The 20,080-nt window shown below is 38.3% G+C and overlaps 1 protein-coding gene across 6 annotated transcripts in view; it reads right to left on the bottom strand.

The window, feature by feature from the left end:
* Nucleotides 1-422: 422 nt before the first annotated feature.
* The window catches only part of DIAPH3 (diaphanous related formin 3), a 499,636-nt gene continuing 479,978 nt past the window's right edge, over nt 423-20,080 (bottom strand). For all 6 annotated transcript variants that reach the window (XM_013047223.2, XM_013047224.2, XM_004775321.3 and 3 more), the window contains one exon: nt 423-827. In XM_013047223.2, the coding sequence (XP_012902677.2) occupies nt 565-827 (263 nt within the window). In that variant the 3' untranslated portion in view covers nt 423-564. The remainder of the gene's footprint in view (nt 828-20,080) is intronic.

Here is a 20,080-nt window from a genome sequence, read left to right as displayed (position 1 = left end):
TAGCAATGAGCTTACATGCATTTCCTCACAGCTCTCTTACATTCCATTTTATGTTTCTGATGTTACGTTGATAGCTTGAAGATCCAATGAAAGAGAAACTCGGACCCATATAAACAACATGCATGGGATATGTATATACATATATGCACACACATATGTATATATATCAAGAGTTAATACCAATGATTTGAGATTCATTAATGCTGAAAACAGTACAGTAAAAACTACAGTGACTTAGAAAAATGGTATTTTCTTCAGGACACATTGCTGAACACATGGCCACCTACCTGCTTTCTAAAGCATTATGTATAATTTCACCACCAAATATAGAACACATGAATACTAGGAGACAAGAAAAGCATTAAAACCCATTACCATCTTGAATAAGCCAAGACCTCAAGTACATAGAAAAAGCACTGCAATCATGTTATTTAGCTTTATTTTTCTAATATAGACCATAATTTAAACTATATAAAGTCACCTATATAAAAAGCAATTTTTTTCAAGTGGTATCGCTTAGAGCATGGTTTTATATTTGGCTTAATCATTTTTTACCAGTTTAATTTATAAAGCTCGTAATCTTGCCAGCAGGGCTTCAACTTCGGGAACAGATTCGTTTTTAGAAACAGAGCCAAGAAGTTCCATTTCCTTTTTTCTGTTGCTTTCTACATTACAGGCTTCCTTCTTCTCAACTGCCTTGATCCTCCCCGTAGACGTTTGAGTGTCTAGATTATAATTAAGCTCCTTGGCGACTGGAGTCCTCGTTGAGTTGCAATTGATATTGTAGTGTGAACGTGACCCTTCTGTCAAATGCACTTTCTGGTTTTCTAAAGTAAGGAAGATAGAAACAGAGACTTATCACTGTGGTAAGGAAGGACTGCACATTATGAAACATTGATTTAAAATAATTATTCTCAAGTCCTCTTAAAATATTCAGAGAAAGGTAGGTTGGAAATAAATACATGTAGTTTAAGAATAAAGTATAAATAGACAACCCTTTCCTTAGCATCCATGCTGATGCCCTTCTGGTCTCTGCTCAGATGCTCTACTAAGCAGAGAGGCCTTCTAGGACCGTTCAACAGAAAGAGCGCCGCCCCTTTCTATCACACATTGACCCCTCTTCATAGAACTTCTAACCACCAGACACATCATATACCTGCTTACTGATCCACTGTCTGTCTCTCTACTAGGATGTGAGCTCCAAGATGACAGGGACATTGTTCTAAACATCAGGGCCTAAAACGGCCCCGGGGCAAAAGTGGTGCTCGATAGGTATTGAGTAAGGAAATCCTCTCCATACTCTAGGACCCAAGATACACATTAGCTGCAATACTAATGAGATTTTTTGTTTTGTTTTGTTTTTTCTTAAAACTAAAACAGAAAGGAAATTTTTTTTACTAGGTCTTTAAAAACTCAATGATTTCCTTCAAAAGTAATACTGCATTTGGCAGGCAAATTAAACGTTCCTAGCAAATCAAAACTATGGCCTAGTCCATCAAATATACACACATATATTCACAGACTTGTATACATATGCACACATGTATATTTTTATTGATAAGTGACACTGAACCCGGTATGGAAGGCTGAAAGGGGAGAGTCGCAATAGCTCAGGACTGATGGCTCTGACTGATTGACTTTCACAGGGAATGCTGGATTTTCTTTTAATTAACTGACTGGCCTATCGCACAACCTTATGAGTTATTAGACCTCCAGCTGGTAAAAAACAGACACCCTCAATATTCATGTAACCTTGAACAGGGCTTGAAAATGGCTTCAACAAACTTGACATGACATTTAAAGTTTTTTGGTTATTCGCCGAGAGATGTTCCATTATCCCAATAGTAATGACTTTGGAGCACAAGCAGTCACTCATGACAGTGTGTTTTATGTGAGTGCTGAAAATTCCAACCGAAAACAGCTTGTACATTAAAAGGTGGCTGCTGAAGATATTTACTGCCCTGTCATTTCCTGACCAGGGGCTTCCAGTGATGGATGAGTATTTTACACACTTTCCTGGACAATCTCAACAAATTTTAGAAGTATGATCACCTTTTAGCTGTTGGAAGAAAGTAAATACAGTTTTCCTATCCCCTCCTCTATCAGATGGCCAATTGTTACTCAAAAATCAAAATCTAACAGAGCACTGATTTTCTTAGAGCTGTTTATGCTTTATAATTTATAATGTACATATTGTGTTTGCAGTAAAGAGGACAGAGGTCATAGTATTCCTGCAGTTCCCATGACTGTGCAAATTTATTATTTCTTTTTTATAGTATCCAACCTCCTGTCCCCAGAATGTCTGAGAACTGCATTTGTAGCTAAGTGGAAATCTTTGGTCAGCTTACTGTCACAGATGCTCCTGTCTTTTCCTGTCATTTGATTTCTGGTAAACGACTTTATCAGGAGGATGCTGCCAATGAAGTCGCCGGTATTCTGATGCTGGGCAACTCTAGCTCCAGTTGTTATGGCAAAGACGACACTAAGTTGGCTGAAATATGGGTGCATCATAGACACAAAGTATTCCATACCTTCTCTGGCTATGAATGGTTCAAGCCCAATTCCATATGTGGCAAAATGAAAAAAGAGCATGGGATTTTGAGGATTGAAATTCACACTTCTGCTTGGCTTTAGCAAGTTGAACTTTGTGTCTTAGGTTCTAATAATCAACATCAAAGAGTAGTTGTGAGAATTAATGCAACCAATGTGGGTGACTGATACTAACTTCAAGATGCTTGTTTTCCACTTCTATAAAAGCTGCTGCTTTTTATTTTATTTATTTATTTTTTAAGATTTTATTTACTTAAGAGAGGGAAGGAGTAGTGGGGAGGGGCAAAAGGAGGGAGAGAGAGAGAAGCAGACTCCCGCAGAGCAAGGAGCCCGATGGGGCTCTATCTCAGGACCCAGAGATCATAACCTGAGCTAAAGGCAGATACTTAAACGGCCGAGCCACCAAGGCACCCATCTATAAAAGCTTCTTAAGGGATGCATCTACCACCCAAAGCTGGCCGTTCTGACTTTCTGGTGATTGTACCAGTGAGGCCTGAAATATCATTTTATTAACAGCTTGCATTTATACAGTACCTTTATTTATAACGCATGTGTTGCACTCTAAACATTACCGCCCTCATTTTATAGACTGAGAGGTAAAAGCAAAAGGAGGTTAAGGCATTTGGTTAGACTTAGTTACTGAGTAAATCAGTGGCAGAAGCCAAATGCTGTCTCTACAGATACTAAGGCTGTCTTAAGCAAATTTGAAAAGCTTTTTGCCAAAGAAAAGTGCTAAGTAATTCCAAGCTAAGTTTCACAATAATCATATCCTGTACTTATACCTCAAAATGCTTTCTGTCACATTTAATTCTCTCAATAACTATGTAAAGCAGATCACAGACCCATGTAAACTATCTCAGTACAGTATGTCCAAGGTCATACTTATGCTCCTTTTTTCTTTCTGGATCTTACTGAAATTTGTGACAGTGAATTTCAAGTATGACCTTACTACTACTGCAATTCCCTCGTCCATTCATTCTTCCATTCTCCTAGACAAATATTTCACACCTTCTCCTTTCTTATTCAATGTTCAACGTGTTCTCCTATGCTGTCATTTAACTCGTTCGGAGAAACAATCAGGAAAGAACTCTCATAAGCTTCCACCCGCCTCCGATAGCTACTCACTGCATATAGACTCCTTCCCTCCTCAGGGTCTCCTGTGCTCCCCTCTGAGACAAACCTTCACAGTGAGTACCACATGCTACTGTCATTTGTCTATTCAAGGACATCCCTCTGGCAGCTGTTTCTTTTCTCTATAGGAAAGGTTTCCTTCTTCATGTGATCACTCCCCTCAGCATACAAGTATGTTGCAACAGCCCCAATCTTTAGAGAAAAAAAAAATGTATTTGACTCCACATCCTCCATTTACTACCTCAATTGTTGACTGCCTTTACAGCAAAACATCTCAGAAGAATTGCCCGTTCTTACTGTCTCAGTTCCTCTCTTCCCATTTTTCTCTTGAACCCACTCCAATCATGCTTTTGACCCTTTACTCCTCTGAAACAGCTCTTGTCAAGGTCACTAATAAACTGTGTGTTGCTAACAGCAAGGACTGTATATCCACTTGGATATTTTAGTCCTCCTTCACTCAGCCTATGCCAGATCCAAGGATGAAATGCCTAGCAGAACCCGGCTTTTCTTTAACTGTGGGCTCTTTGAACTTCTTTGGAGGCTCAGGTGGATAACACTGGGCGGGTCAATGCAGGCAAGAGCATTTCCCCCCTTTTAAGGAAACTCCAAATATTATTTTGTTCCTACAGCACGCCCACAGATAAGAGAAAAACCAAGCTGGCATTTAACTCCTCTGTGGTTTCAGGTGGAGAATCTTTTATGAGAAGCGACAGACAAGATGACACAAAACGGAGAGCGGCCATTCCTGAAACCACCAAAGAAATGAAAAAGAAAGTGCACCAGGGCTTCTTTAAGACTGAACTTAGAGTTCTTAGATAACAACTCTTCACTGCAGCCCTCACATTTATCTCTCCACACCTCAGTAGTCTCCAGGTGGGAGACGATTGCAGTTTCTTTTTCTTCACTTTGTTCCCAGTCACGGGAGTCCCAAACTGTGGAGCTGAGGAAGTTTCATCTGAAATTGCAAAGCTGATAAAGTTGAGATGGAGGAGTCTGCCATCCCACTGCCACTAGCCACAATGTTTACAGGTAGAAGGAAGCTCCCAGGCAGGAGGCTCGTTCACGTTGATTATAATGCTGGTTTCAAAGCCAGGTGGCTTTTGCCATTACTAGTAAACATCAGCCTTCATGTGGGCTGACCTATAGATACAAATTCTACACAAAAACATGCACTTGGTTTTTAAATGGTTCACTTCAAATATTGGGGGATGGCACAATACTTTAAGTTGGAGAGAACTCTCCATAGGTGCTCAAAGGCATAAAATAAATCGTAATTTGAAGCCAGTGGGGTCACTGCCTTTTCTCAAAAAACTAGAATGTTCCAAATACAAGATGACACCCTTGGATGCTTTCAATGAAAGATAAGCCTGGGGTATCAAAAAAAAAAAAAAAAAAAAAAAAAAGACTTTTCTATATCTCACCAATTCAAATCCCTGCCAGTATACATTCTTAAATGGAAACTAAAATGTATTAAGGCAAAGCAGAATGGTTGCTTCACTCTCCAGAGAGAGGAGGGTTGTGCTATTATTTTATGAATCAAATCCAGGGCTTTACAAGATGTTAAAATGGATGTTTGTGAAGGGAAGTATATCTAGGACTATGGCCAATACACAGGACCATTGGTGATTATGGTACAGATGGCAAGGACCAGCTGCTATTCTTAGCAGTAGGTCAGTAAGGGAATCTAATCCACACATCTTGTTTCTAAGTTTCTGTGGAAATAAACTATGGGGATACATGTGATTTTCCTTTAAGACAAAAAAGAAAAAAAAAAGGAAAACCAAAAATCCCAATTTCAGTTTAATTCCTCAGATGATTCTCATTCTAAGAATTGATTCTGGAGTCCCACAAGAGCACCCCCCACCCCCCCACCTGTTGAGAAGTTGAAACCTGTTGAAAAGTTGAATGGCTCTTAAATACAGAGAAACCCCTGGACTTAAACAGGAGAATAAAAACCTTCAACTAGACTTAGGGCTGGATCCCACATGACCTTTGGCGGACTACAGAAGTGGATGACAACTAAACAAACAGTAGAAAGCCGAAACAAAAACACCTACCAGCCTGAGCTCATTTCCCCCTTGTTTCCCTGAGTAACACGGGAAACTAGGAAAGTTGCTGACAAGAGAGTAAACATAAATGGACACAGCTAAGCCTCCAGATGAGGAACTCTTCCAGCCAACAGTTGATATGCTTAAGCTAAGACAAGGCTGAGGCCCTGGCTGATGGCCCTTGGGAAAAACCCTCTCAGTGGCAGGAAATCTCAGTTATGGTTTAGAAAGAGGTAGTATTCCCTTTAAGTCCATATTGATCCCTCATCACATTGTGGTTCTAATGGGCACTGGCTTCTTAGAAGTGCCAGCTCTCAGGTGAAATATAAAATTGAGCTCCTGCCTTTTGTGGTCACTGGTGAACCTGTGGCAGCTTTGACAGGAGGAAGAATACAAGACTCTCATGTCCTAAATTGACTGCCTCAGTTCAGACTTCTTGAAGTTTGGTCTCTTTTCCCCATTTTTTTTTTTTTTTTTACCTTTTGCTCTTAACTATTACTTTGACCTACTAAGTAGCTGTTTGTTTCACCCCAGAAATGGCTTTACTTTGGTGTGAGAAAAAAATAACCCATAAATATAATTTTTAAAGCACTACTGGGTGTACATGATAGTAAAGTGTGTGACAAATATATGTTTTTAATCTATGCAATAACTGAAGTTAGTGCAGGCCACCAGCAGCCCATCTCCCTGTGGTTTTCCTTACTGTTGATTTACTGATGCTATAAATAATTGTCTTCCCTTAGTTTCATTTTGCTGTTCATTTTACCTTTTGTACTGAAAATGTGTAAAAATGACAAAAAGAGCCAAAGGGCATTTTGTATACAGTCAAAATCTTTTGGGAGTGCCAAGAGACTCTTCTGGAAACCCATTACATAAAAACAAAAAACAACAAAGCAATTACTCCCCCAATTCAAAAAAGACAAAGAGAATGATAAAAGGTATCTGAATAGAGGAAATAATTGATACTTGTTAAAGAAACATGTACAAAATGGAGACGCTTGTGCTGAGCCCCATGTCACCAAGCCATGACTTTATATCTAACCAAACTGCAGTTTAAGCCTCATCCAGGAACGTAATTAAAGGTTACCAATCAATCTGGAATTACCTGACCAGCATAGTGAGGGAATCTGCCCAATCGAACCTTTCTGATCTTTTCAAAGGAAGGTGACCTTGCCTGAAATAATATACCCTTTCCTCACCTCACCCCCTTTCAGCCTATAAAAGTCTTCTATTTCTTACAGCTCTTTACTATATGTTAGATGGGATGCTGCCCAATTCATAAATTTCTGAATAAGGCCAGCTTGTTCTTCACATTTACTCAGTTGAATTTTGTTTTTGAATAGGTTTAGAGGCAGCAATGGGATATGAAGCGAACTTTTGGGAGCTTTGGAAACCACCAGAAACACAGGAATGGTATCTATGAATGTTTTTTGAGTTTTTTCCTTGCCATTTCTGAGGGCTCCAAGTTCCTCTTGGTTCTGACTTCAGCTCTTGCATTGAGTTTCTAATCTAATTGGGTTTCTAGTCAGTTAGACATCTGGAGCAGCTAGCTGGTAGTTTAGGTCACAATTCTTATTTAATTGGTGGAAACTCCCGGCCCTTGATTCAGTCCCCAAAATCCACATGGGAACTCTTAGTGGGAGTTAGCAGTTCCCCAGTTATGTGGAGCCCCCAGTCCCCATTTGTTTAAGTCTGATGCTTTAATACTTCTCCTGGTCCAAGGTTCCATGGTGGGAACAATAGTGGCTACACAGGGGCTTTTCTTGTCTGGGCTGCAGCAACATCTTTTGGTTACTGCTGGTGTATTAAGGCGTACACATTTGTCTGTCTTGTTTAGTAGTAGCCTTTATCTACACAAAAGGAGTCTGGGAAGCAACTTAAAAATTGGCAAGGAAAGGTCTAGCATTTAAAAGCTGTTACAGTTCTTGCCACCTAACCTAAAGACTCATGTTAGGCTAAGTTGGTCATGGAACAGGTCAGGTCGACCGGTGAGGTTGTCACTGGACAACCTCAATTTCTGTGCAGCGAGGTACACAGCAAACACTACACAACCCACAGAGGCACATCCTTTTTAAGTATTAGTTTAACTCCCAGAGATCCAAAGGCTTAGCTTTAAAAAAAAAATTTTTTTTTTAATGAGATCCTTAAATTCCAAAAAGTTGAGCATACCACCTTCCAGCATACCTGTTGAGTTTGTGTCTAAGAACTATGGTTACAGAACATATAAATATCTACAAAAATAGCAAATTCTTACTAATGGCAACCAAGATCGTTCATCTAAAAAGTGCACTCAAAATCAAGAATTCCTGAATTAAATGGAATGGGGTATGTTCTAAAAGGTTTCAAGATTCCAAATTAACTCCACTAAAAAATTTATAGCAAAAGGATCATGAAAAACTAAAGACATAAGAGGTGCCTAAAATAAAGGATGATAACACTGACAGGACTCCTACTGCTGTACCTTCCACTACCTGAGTACTCACATTGTAACTCTGAACTGCCTTTTCCACTCTGAAGAGACTATCAAACAGTTACCTTTACAATAAAACCACCAAAAGTTATGGGTGATCCTTCTCAGGTATCTCTCACTCCTTGGTCAAAACTTGAAAAAAGGGCCATAATGATGGAAATTTCTTAAAGGTAGGATCTCCTAAAGTATTCTGAAGAATTTAGTCATTATTGGGGCCTCTGACCCCAATCTGTCATATCCTTATCAGCTTGTACAAATGATGGTGGGACCCCATGAAGCTCAAAAACGGATGTGGGAAGCAAAATGGTTTTTCAGCATGGTTCCCTCATGGACCAATAAAATCTCCTGAAATAGCAACTAACCTTTTACAAGCCATTCCTAAGGTCTTCTGAGCCTGCAGGGATTGGTTTGTTACTCAAACACAAAAGCTAAATCCGTGGCCAACTTTATAGCTTGTCTGGAAGCTATCTTTCCTACAGCATTCCAAATTCCATACAATAAACATCACCCAAACTGCTCTTGTTGCCTTAGTAGTAAATACATTATCTCCTAAGTGGTTTGATAAAAAGGCAGAACCAGGATCAGAGATCACCGGTGTGTCTGAACTCACATCCATAGCTGAATATTGTGTAAGGTACTTGGAACACAATTGCAGACAAAAGTCTACCGAGTGACCTTACAGCTAAAACAGATCCAAGGTCACCTGAGATAACCCCTGGCTGCCCACACCACTCTCTAGTCATCCACCATTAGAATGATAGCCCAAGAGTCAATGTTACATTTGTAATCAACTGGGACACTGGAAAAAGAAGTGCACTCAAAGGTCCTATGCAAATTCTTAACATCAGCTCGAATTAAATAGCTCTTTGGTCAGAAGCTGAAAATCGGAGTCTGATGGGAATACTTTTAAGTCTTTCTCCCCTTAGCTAAAATAGAACTATGTAACCAGAAGGCAAGAAAAACTTTCTAGCACCTTCATAAAAGGATTTATGAGTGGATCAGCCTACTACGTTAAGTTGCAACCCAATTTCTTGAGGAATTAAAAGCAACTGTCCTTACCTTACGAATCTTTATAAAACCAGAGAAGTAGCTCCAGAAAAAATTTAAAGCCCACCTATTCTATCAATCCCCAGACCTCCTCAATTTATCTTGAAAGGATTGTAAATGTTGTAAAATTTGGTCCTAGTTAACAAAAGTCAAGCTCAGAGGAACTTGCATTCCTTCCCTGTGTTTTTGAGATCTACTAGATCCCTCCAGGAATTCTTACCTATGTCATTGCTTTAAAATATCAACTTCAGGAATATGAGTGGCTACAGATGGTGGCTGTAGGAAGACCCTGAATTCACCTCTTCCATGAGCACACCAAATCTACACCTCTTTATAGAACAATTCTTCCTGAAGAATGGAGGGCTGAGTGAAGTTTCTGCACAACAAAAGAGCTCAGATAGAGAATAAAAGAGAGATGGAGACAAAGGACCTGTGCAGGTTCATCTGCTATGGGACACAGGGGGGAAAAAAAAAGGCACCACAGTTTAAGAAAGTAACTAGCATATAAAGGAACCAGCCCTAGAGCCACTCCCTAGAGCAGAGCTGCTGGAATTCTCTCTAGGTCAGAGGAGCTGGCAAGTGCCACTGTTTATGGTCCTCCTCCACCTTGAGAGTGCAGATGGGAGCAGAGTCCAGGCTCGATAACCAGACTGCCACCTTTGGGAGCCCTGGGCACCTAGCCCATAGCAGCCCTAGACGGCATGGTTTAAAAGAGCTAGAATATAAAGGATCTAACCCTGGAACTTGGCCAAACAGCACGAGAGCTCTCCAGGATGAATGGGCTGTTAAGTGGTACAGTTTCCATTTCCCCTTCACATTTATAGTATGGACAGCCAGGGTTCAGGCACCCTAGCTGGCCTACCACCTCAGTGAACCCTGGGTCCCACAGCCCACACTAGACCCAGCCACGCCATTCCCTGGCAACCCAATATGGCACACACCGGGAAACCCCTAATCAGTGCTCACTATAGCTTTAGCCCTCTCACCAAGATAACATAGGTACAAAATACCCTGAAACACTCCAGACCCTTACTCTGGTTCCAGACAATTTGCCTGGGCACCTTCAGCACAGAGCACCTTGGGAGATCCTGGCCTGTGTACTTCTGGGCTCCAACTGCCACCTGGGAAGAATGGGCCCTTGGCCTTTACATGCCTCAACTTTAGCCACTCTACTAGGGTGCACCCTGAACGGAGGGCCCCGAGATACCTCGGTTTGTACTCACTTCAGCTTTAGCTGTTCTGCCAGGGCACCCTCCAAGGAGAGAGCCCCAAAACTGCACTGGCATGCCCAGTTCAGTTATGGTCATCCCACCAGGGCAGCCCTAGCACAGAGGGCCCCGGGAACCCAGCCCATGACAACTCAAGCTCCGGCCAGCCAAAATCACCAAATAAACACAGTCTATACAGGGAATGACCACACATAAGATTATTTCTTCAAGCTTAGAAGTAGCTTTTCTGCCTAATTCATAGAAATAAACACAGAAAGTCAAGCAAAATGAGACAGAGGCATATGCTCCAAACAAGACTAAGACAAGTGTAAGAAAAGGTAAATAAAATGAAAATAAGCAATCAACCTGATAAAGAATTCAAAGAATGATCATAAAGATGCTCACCAGACTTGAGAAAAGAGGAATGAATTCAGAGAAAACTTCAACAAAGTGGTAGAGAACCAGTTGGAGATAGAGCATATAACAAATGAAATAAAGAATACAAATGAAGGAATCAGCAGTAGATTGGAGGATATGGAAAAACAGATCAGCAATCCCTATGACAGGGTAATGGAAAGCACCCAAGCTGAATAGCAAAAACAGAAAAATTCAAAAATGAAGATTAAAAGGATAGGTTAAGGGATCTCTTGGACAAGATCAAATAAACAAATGTATTAGAGGGGTCCTAGGACATGAAGAGAAAAAGGGCCAGAAAATTATTTGAAGAAATAATAGCTGAAAAGTTCCCTAGCAGAGGGAAGGAAACAGACATCCATTTTTAGGAATCAAAGAGAGTTCCAAACAAGATGAACCCAAGGAGGTTCACACTACAACACAAAATTAAAATGTGAAAGCTTAAAGGTTGAGAATTTTTTTTTTTTTAAAGATTTTACTTATTTATTTGTCAGAGACAGAGGGAGAGAGAGCGAGTGAGCACAGGCAGACAGAGAGGCAGGCAGAGGCAGAGGGAGAAGCAGGCTCCCTGCCAAGCAAGGAGCCCGATGCGGGACTCGATCCCAGGACCCTGGGATCATGACCCGAGCTGAAGGCAGCTGCTTAACCAACTGAGCCACCCAGGCATCACCAAGGTTGAGAATTTTAAAAGAAGCAAGAGAGAAGCAACTAGTTATGTACAAGGAAATCCCATAAAACTATCAGCTGATTTTTCAGCAGAAATTTTGCAGGCTAGAGAGTGTGGCATAATATAAACCAAGTGATGAAAGGAAAAAACCTACATCCAAAAACATCTGTATGGAACAGTTATCATTCAGAATTGGAGGAGAGAGATAAACAGTTTCCCAGATAAATATTAAAGGCGACAAAAGTGGCCTTACAAAAAATGTTAAGAGGACTTCTTTAAATGTAAAACCAAAGGTCATAATTAGAAGAAAATTATGAAAGGAAAAAAATTTCATGAGTAAAAGCAAATATACAGAAAAGGTAGTAGAGCATTTACTTATAAAGATAGCATAAAGATTCAAAGACAAAGGCAATAAACCAATTATATGTAAACAATTGGTAAAAGGAAATTGCAGAATAAAAAAACATAAAACATGACAACATATACATAAAACAATTTGTTCAAACTTAAATGACCATCAGTATAATGTAGACTGCTATACACTTAGGATGTTATATATGAACCTTATGGCAATGACAAACCAAAAACCTGTAACAGCTACACAAAAAATAAAAAGGAATCCAAGCATATTACAGAAAGTCATCAACCATAAGGAAAGAATGTTAAAAAAAAAAAAAAAAAAAGAAGAAGAAGAAGTACAAAGCAACCAGAAAATAATGAACAAAATGGCAATAAGTACATACTGACCAAATTAGTTGTAAACGGTCTAAATGTTCCAATAAAAATACATAGCATGGTGGAGTGGAAAATACCAAGACCCATTTATGTACTGTCTACAAAAGACTCACCTCAGGCCTGAAGATATATTTAGATGGAAAGTGAGAAAAAGGATATTTCATGCAAATAGAGTGGGGAAAAAAGCTACAATAGTAATAATTAGAAAAAATAGACTTTAAAACAAAAACTGCAGTAAGGGACCCCCCCCCCCCAAAAAAAGGCTTTACATAATGACAAAGAGATCCATCCAACAAGAGAATATAACAGTTGCTTAACTATCCATGTATCCAACATTGGAGCATCTAAATATATAAAGCAAATATTAACAGACATAAAGGGGGAGATTGACAGTGGTACAATAAATACGAGACTTTAAAACCCCACTTACATCAATGGATAGATCATACACAGAGAAAGTCAAAGCACATGGAACATTCTCCAGGATAGATCATGTTAGGCCATACAACAAATCTCAATAAACTCAAGAAGACTGAAATCCTATTAAGCATCTTTTCCAACCACAGTGGTACGAAACTAGCATTCAATTAGAAAGTAAAAAAAAAAAAAAAAGGGAAAAATGGCAGGCTAAATAATATATTACTAAACAACCTAAAAGTCAATGAAGAAAGCAAAGAGGAAATAAAAATAAATGGAGACCAATAAAAATGAAAACACAATGCTTCAAAATCTTTAAGACACAGCAAAAATGGTTCTAGGAGGGAAATATATACAGACCTATCTCAAGAAATAAGAAAAAGCTCAAATAAACAATCTCAACCCTGCACCTAAAGGAATTCAAAAAAGAATAAAATGATGCAGAAAAACCCTATAACAACATTCATCTTCTGCTCATGATATAAACTTTCAACAAAGTGGGCTTAAAGGGAACATACCTTAACATAATAAAGACCATATATGACAAATACACAGCTACCATCATATTTAATGATGAGAAACAGAGATTTTCTTCTAAGATCAGGAATGAGATAGGAGGTCCAGTCCACTCTCACTATTTCTATTGGTGGAAATAAAATAAAAGTCCTAGCCACAGCAATCAAACAAAAAAAAAGAAATAAAATGATCCAAATTGGTAAGGAAAAAGTAAAATTGTTTCTATTTGTAAATGACATGATAGTATACAAGGACAACTCTAAAGACTCCAACCAAATACTATTAGGATAAATCCAATAAGTTGCAGAATACAAGCTTAAAATACAGAAATCTGTTGTTTTTATACACTAATAATAAAGTAGGAAAAAGAGAAATTAACAATTCTACTCACAATTGCACCAAAAATAAAATACAGAGGAATAAGCTTAACGAAGGAGGTGAAAGACCTATATACTCTGAATACTATAAAATATTGATGAAAGAAATTGAAGATGGGGCGTCAGGGTGGCTCAGTCGGTTAAGCATCTGGCTCTTGGTTTCAGCTTAGGTCATGATCTCAGGTCCTGCATAGAGGCTCAACCTGTGTTGAGCCCACAACCCCACCAAAATCTTTCCCTGCTCAAGCACACTCTCTTTCTCTCTAAAATAAATAAATAAAATCTTCAGGAAAAAAAGAAATAAATTGAACATGACACAAATGGGAAAAATACCATGTTCATGGATTGGAAAAATTATTATTAAAATGTCCATGCTTTCTAAAGCAATGTACATATTCAAAGTAATCTCTATGAAAATGTCAATAGCATTTTTCACAGAACTGGAGCAAATCATCATAAAATTTGTATAGCTCCATGAGAGACCCCATATAGTCAAATCAATCTTAAAAAGAACAAAGCTGGAGGTATCACAATCCTGGATTTCAAGATATACTATAAAGCTATAATAATCAAAATAATATGACACTGACATAGAAATGGGCACATAGATCAATGGAACACAATAGAAAGCCCAAAAATAAACTCATGCATACATGGTTTAATCCACCACAAAAGAGGCAAGAATATATAGTGGTGAAAAGAGTCTTTTCAGTAAATGGCATTGAGAAAACTGAACAGCTACATGCAAAAGAATGAAACTGGACCACTTTCTTATGTCCTACACAAAAATAAACTAAGAATAAATTAAAGACCTAACTGAGAGACCTGAAATCACAATACTCCCAGAAAAAAATATGGACAATAATCCCTTGGACATCAGCCTGAGCAATATTTATCTAAATACATCTCCTCAGGCAAGGGAAATAAAAGCAAACATAAACCACTGGGACTAAACCAAAATAAAAACTTTTGCACAGCAAAGGAAACCATCAACAAAATGGTAAGGCAACCTACTGAATGGGTGCAATACTTGTAAATGATATATCCAGTAAGAGGTTATTATAGAAAATATATAGAATTTAACACTAAAAAAACTCCAAATAATCTGATTTAAAAATCGGTAGAGGATCTGAATAGACATTTTTCAAAAGAAAATATACAGGGGTGCCGGGGTGGCTCAGTGGGTTGGGCCTCTGCCTTCGGCTCAGGTCATGATCTCACAGTCCTGGAATTGAGCCTTGCATCGGATTCTTTGCTCGGCTGGGAGCCTGCTTCCCTTCCTCTCTCTCTCTCTGCCTGCCTCTCTGCCTACTTGTGATCTCTCACTCTGTCCAATAAATAAATAAAATATTAAAAAAAAGAAAGAAAATATACAGACATGTTCAACATCACTAATTATCAGGGAAATGCAAATCAAAACCACACTGACATATCACTTCATACCAAAACCAAGAAACAGCAAGTATTGGCAAGGAGGTGCACTGTTGGTGAGGATACAAATTGGTATTGCCATGTGGAAAGTAATTTGAGTTCCTCAAAAAATAAAAAATAGAAATACCATACAATCCAGTAATTTCACTATGGGGTTTTTAGCCAAAGAAAACAAAAATACTAATTCAAAAAGCTATACATCCCTATGTTTATTGCAGCATTATATGCAATAGCCAAGATATGGAAACAAATTGTGTTCACTGATAGAAGAATAAATAGATAAATAAATAAATAAATATCCAAGAAATGAGTCAGAGAAATTTGAAGAAACAAATATCATAAATGAGTCAGAGAAAGACAAATATCATACGATTTTACTAATATGTAGACTCTAGACAGCAAATGAATGAACAAACAAAAAAAGCATTACCAGTTCGGGGCACCTGGGTGGCTCAGTGGGTTAAGCCACTGCCTTCGGTTCGGGTCATGATCCCAGGGTCCTGGGATCGAGCCCCGCATCGGGCTCTCTGCTCAGCAGGGAGCCTGCTTCCCTCTCTCTCTGCCTGCCTCTCTGTCTACTTGTTATCTCTCTCTGTCAAATAAATAAATAAAATCTTTAAAAAAAAAAAAAAAAGCATTACCAGACCTATACATACAGAGAACAAAAGTAGGCAGAGGGGATGGAGTGGGGAGATGGGCAAAATGGGCTAAAGGAAGTGGAAGGTACAGACTTCTAGTTACAGAATGAATAGGTCACAGGGATAAAAGGCACAGCATGGGAATATATAGTTAATGATATTAGAATATTGCTGCATGGTGACAGGTGGTAACTTATGATGAGCACAGCATAACCTATAGAGCTGTCAAATCATAGTTGAATAGCTAAAACTAATGTCAGATTGTATGTTAACTATTCCTCAATAAAAATAAAATACCAACTTCAAGGAGGAAAATACCAGAGGAAAAAAAAAAAAACGAAAACAAAAACAAAAGGAGACAGGGTTATTTTAAAACTTGGGCAAATGAAAAACCTTGCACCTTTTTCACAAATGTAATTAAAAGGCTTTTGCCATCTAAGCAGATGACCTCAAAATATTCTATCTGCCAGAAACATAATTTGGATTCAACATCTTTTATAATTAATGATTATAAATGGAAGATATAAGGTCTCTGTGTCTGTCTTTATGTTTGTTTCTCTATGTATGTACTATAGAGATGTGGTATTTTCTACCTCTGGATAGTGTTAATAAAAGTAATTTTTATAAAAGAGCTCTACGTAATTGTCTTTAAGAGAATGAAGCACTCATATGCATTAAGGACTCCTAAAGCTCTCAGAAATATAGTAGAAAATAACCCAAATGCTTTTTAAAACTAATATTATTTACTCATTTATTTATTTGAGAGGAAAGAGTGAACAAGAGAGAGCACAAGTCAGGGGAGGGGTAGAGGGCAAGAAAGGACAAGACTGCTCACTGAGCAGGGGCCCCATGTGGGACTCCATCTCAGGACCCTCAGATCGTGACATGAGCCCAAGGCAGATGTTTAACTGACTGAGCCACCCAGGTGCCCTAACCCAGATGCTTTTTAAGATCATGTGATCTGAGATAATATCTGGTAAACAGAAGCTAGTTGAAATTTGTTGGAGTCATTAAAATAGATATGTCCTTAGAATTATAAGCATTAAAATTAATGCAGACATATATAACCATATATAACTTTATTCTACTTGAGTTTATTAGTTAAATTGGGTCATGTTATCTCTGTTACAAAATTTCTTAGCGAGAAAGAGCAAGAGATGATGGTTGAGTTTGTCTCAAGAAATTTTTGTGGGTAATTTAAACATAATTATTGAGAACAGTGAATTAGACATAAGAGGGGGGAAAAGGTTTTAGGTCAACTTTTTAAATAGTGTCCCCAAATCTTTTTTGGAGCCTGAAAGCTTAAAGTCTACTAAGTTAATTTAAATGATGAATAGACATTAAATTACCAACATTATTTCTGAAGCAGATTAAGTACTGAAACAATTACTGAATGCGGGTTTATCCACTTTGGCTTCCTTTTACAGAGGAACTAAGGATATTTGATATATTAGTAAGCATGTTGTGTGCCACACTGAAGAAAGCATGTTTCTACAAATTAAAAAATATTATTTGTGATTTGTGAAGCCACAGAATGCTCATGTAAAAGTTCACAATTGCTTATTTCTTTATTTTCACTAAAAATTACAGTTTTTAGTGTTAAAAATACCAATATATGTAATTAAAGCTGCTAGAAATATAAGGGAAACATCTCCATATGTAAGAAAAGTAGGATGTGTGTTTTTAGTAAAGGAAGGTCTGAAAAATGGAGATGTACTTTTGTTAAGGAAAAAAGTAATTTGTCCTAAAGTAAGACTGGTTATTTCAGAAGTGAAAGAGTAAGAAAAAAAGGACAAAATTGTAGGCTTGAATCTTGGGAAAGGAATTTTATGGTAGTCAAGCTGGCTAAGATGCGAATAAGTTAAATTAAAAAGATGAGTTTTAATATCAAAAGTACACTGGTGCAAAATTACAATTGGCTTTCTCTGTTAAAAGGACAAAGTTTTTCTGGACTTTGGGTCTGCTTTTATTAATGGATTGTGAAAGTTTCTTTAACTTTTACGTAATCTGCATTGGAAACAAAGACTTTGCATCTTAAGGCAAAAATTTACTATGCTTCATGTTAAACTTTATCTTTGGGTTTTTGATTACTTAAGAAAAACCGAGGCTTCTAAATTCCTAAAGTCTTCTAAGTTCCTATGTCCTGCTACAATATTATCATAATTGCACTTACCATTTTAAAATGTGTGTCACAGAAATAACCAGATTTCCTTGTCAGTTTCGTTATAATCAATTCTCATCACATCTTTTACAATGGGAATTTTTCAAGTATTTTGTCATTTGCAGACAGTTATTGTTTTACTCAGATGCTTTTGCAAAAGTGTTTCTGCAAAAGTGCATCGTCTTCAAGGAGATTCATATAAAGCCTTTTGACCAGTTTCTGATACCTTTAAGATCATAAAAATTGAGCTGGGTAAGAAATTCCAGAACGAATAGAAAAACCAGATTCAAGCGGAAAAAGTAATTAATACACAGGACTGAATGAACTAAGGAAAATGATTATAATTCTTTATGATGTTTTGTTTGAAACATTTCTGGTTCTTTAATGTTTTGCTTTATCAAATTTAAGGAAATCTTAAGTGAGCTATGACTTAGAGCAATTTATTAAAGTACACTTTTAAAGCTTAAAAAAAAATTCATTTGAGAGAGAATGTGCACGCCAGCGGGTGAGCACATGAGCAGGGGGGGAGGGGCAGAGGAAAGGGACAGAGAGAAAATCTCTCAAGCCAACTCTGTGCTGAGCGCAAGCCCCACGGGAGGCTCAGTCTCGGGACCCTGAGGTCATAACCTGAGCCAAAATCAAGAATTGGACACCTAATCGACCGAGCCACCCAGGCACGCCTAAAGTTTATCTTTCTAAATGAAGAGTGAACATTTACTTTTTCTTGGATTCATCCAGAATTTGAAAGCTCTTGACTATTCTCTACATGACAATATAACTGGTTATTTGCATAAATTCAGTAAGAATCTTTTTCTTCATAACAGGACACAGCTGGAAAGCATTGGTTATACTTCCAGTGCTTTGACTGGAATACCACATTTAAGAAAAATGTGTACAGACTGAGATATGACCAGACAGCTTTGAGGAAATGCCTGGAAAGATCAACCTGGTATCTTGCTTTGAGGGTTCCCAGCAGCCTTACCAGGTAAATAAAAATGGTCACTGCCTGGCAGGCCCAGGAACCTGAGGATTTTTTTAGGGAACTTGAGAGGCTTTCAAAGTACAAATTTTGTAGGTAAAATCTAATAGCTTTTAAGAGGTCAATCTGAGATTCCTTATGAAACGTTCCATCAACGCAGTCTTTAATAAAAGTTTATATTGCCAATCACTATTCCTGCTCCACTTATGTAAATAATCAGACCAAGTCTAATGCAAACAAGCCACTTTTACTATGATTATCTCTGGTTAAAAAAAAGGGGGGGGGATCATTGTAGAGAGAAAAATTACATTTGTACCTTTGCAGATAATTCTAATCCTGTTGTCTTTGATGTTTTGTTTTACACCTGTAAACTAAGACTAGATCCTGAATTCTTGTTTCCTCACATATCTGGCTATGACTCAAAACTAATGTTTCCAATTTTCTCTCACCCTTCTGATGTGGAATAATTAAGAACAAATACTGTCCTTGAATCTCCTTGGAAGGGATTATAGCAGATCCCCCTCACAACCTACATGGCAGCCAAACTTCAGGGACTTGAACTTCAGATACACATCTCACAGCCAAGGCAGGCTCCACCTGACATATAGGCCCGTGCGGATGCTAGCAACCTCTGAATCAAACTGATGAGGAAGAGCAGTAGCTCACATTGAGGTAGACGGCCTCCACCAAAGATGCCAGATCAATACTTCTTACTTTAATAGAAAACACTTCTTTCCTCTTTCTTTCCTTTACCCTGGCAATGGCCTTGAAAGATAATTCTATCACCCACACTTTGCAGGCAGTTGCTGCGAAGAAGTAACTTTCCAGACTGCTGGATTTGTCCTCAAAAACTCCAATCTGTCTACAATACTAAAAACATTAAGAGTGCCATCTTAGCAGAAATGGTGTATGTCCCAACAGAATTTATATTTGACTGCTGTGATTCTCATTCTTCCGGGCCTAGGAGTGCCTCGGTGGCTGCACATGCTCGGCAATGGCTCTGAGGTTACTGAACTGTTTGCTAACTGATCATAAACAGAGTTAAGACACCTCATAGCTCAGCTTCCCTGAATTTACGATTGCCGAGTTAGAAAAGATCTACCAGGAGGAGTTCATGACCATGTAGGTCCCCTCCATCCTGGTTAGGACTGAATTTAGGACTGAATTCAAATAAGGTTATGATCTGGAACTTCTCCTTAATTCCTGACAAGCACTGCTGAATCAGCTGCTAACGCTGTAAAGCCCTAGACTGGTAAAAGCTGATTTTGATTATTGAATAGCTTGATTATCT

The sequence above is a fragment of the Mustela putorius genome, unplaced genomic scaffold (genome assembly GCF_011764305.1).
Source record: "Mustela putorius furo isolate JIRA1106 unplaced genomic scaffold, ASM1176430v1.1 tig00000179_pilon_pilon_pilon, whole genome shotgun sequence".
Classification (NCBI taxonomy): Eukaryota; Metazoa; Chordata; class Mammalia; order Carnivora; family Mustelidae; genus Mustela; species Mustela putorius.
This window is presented reverse-complemented; position numbering and strand designations above follow the sequence as displayed.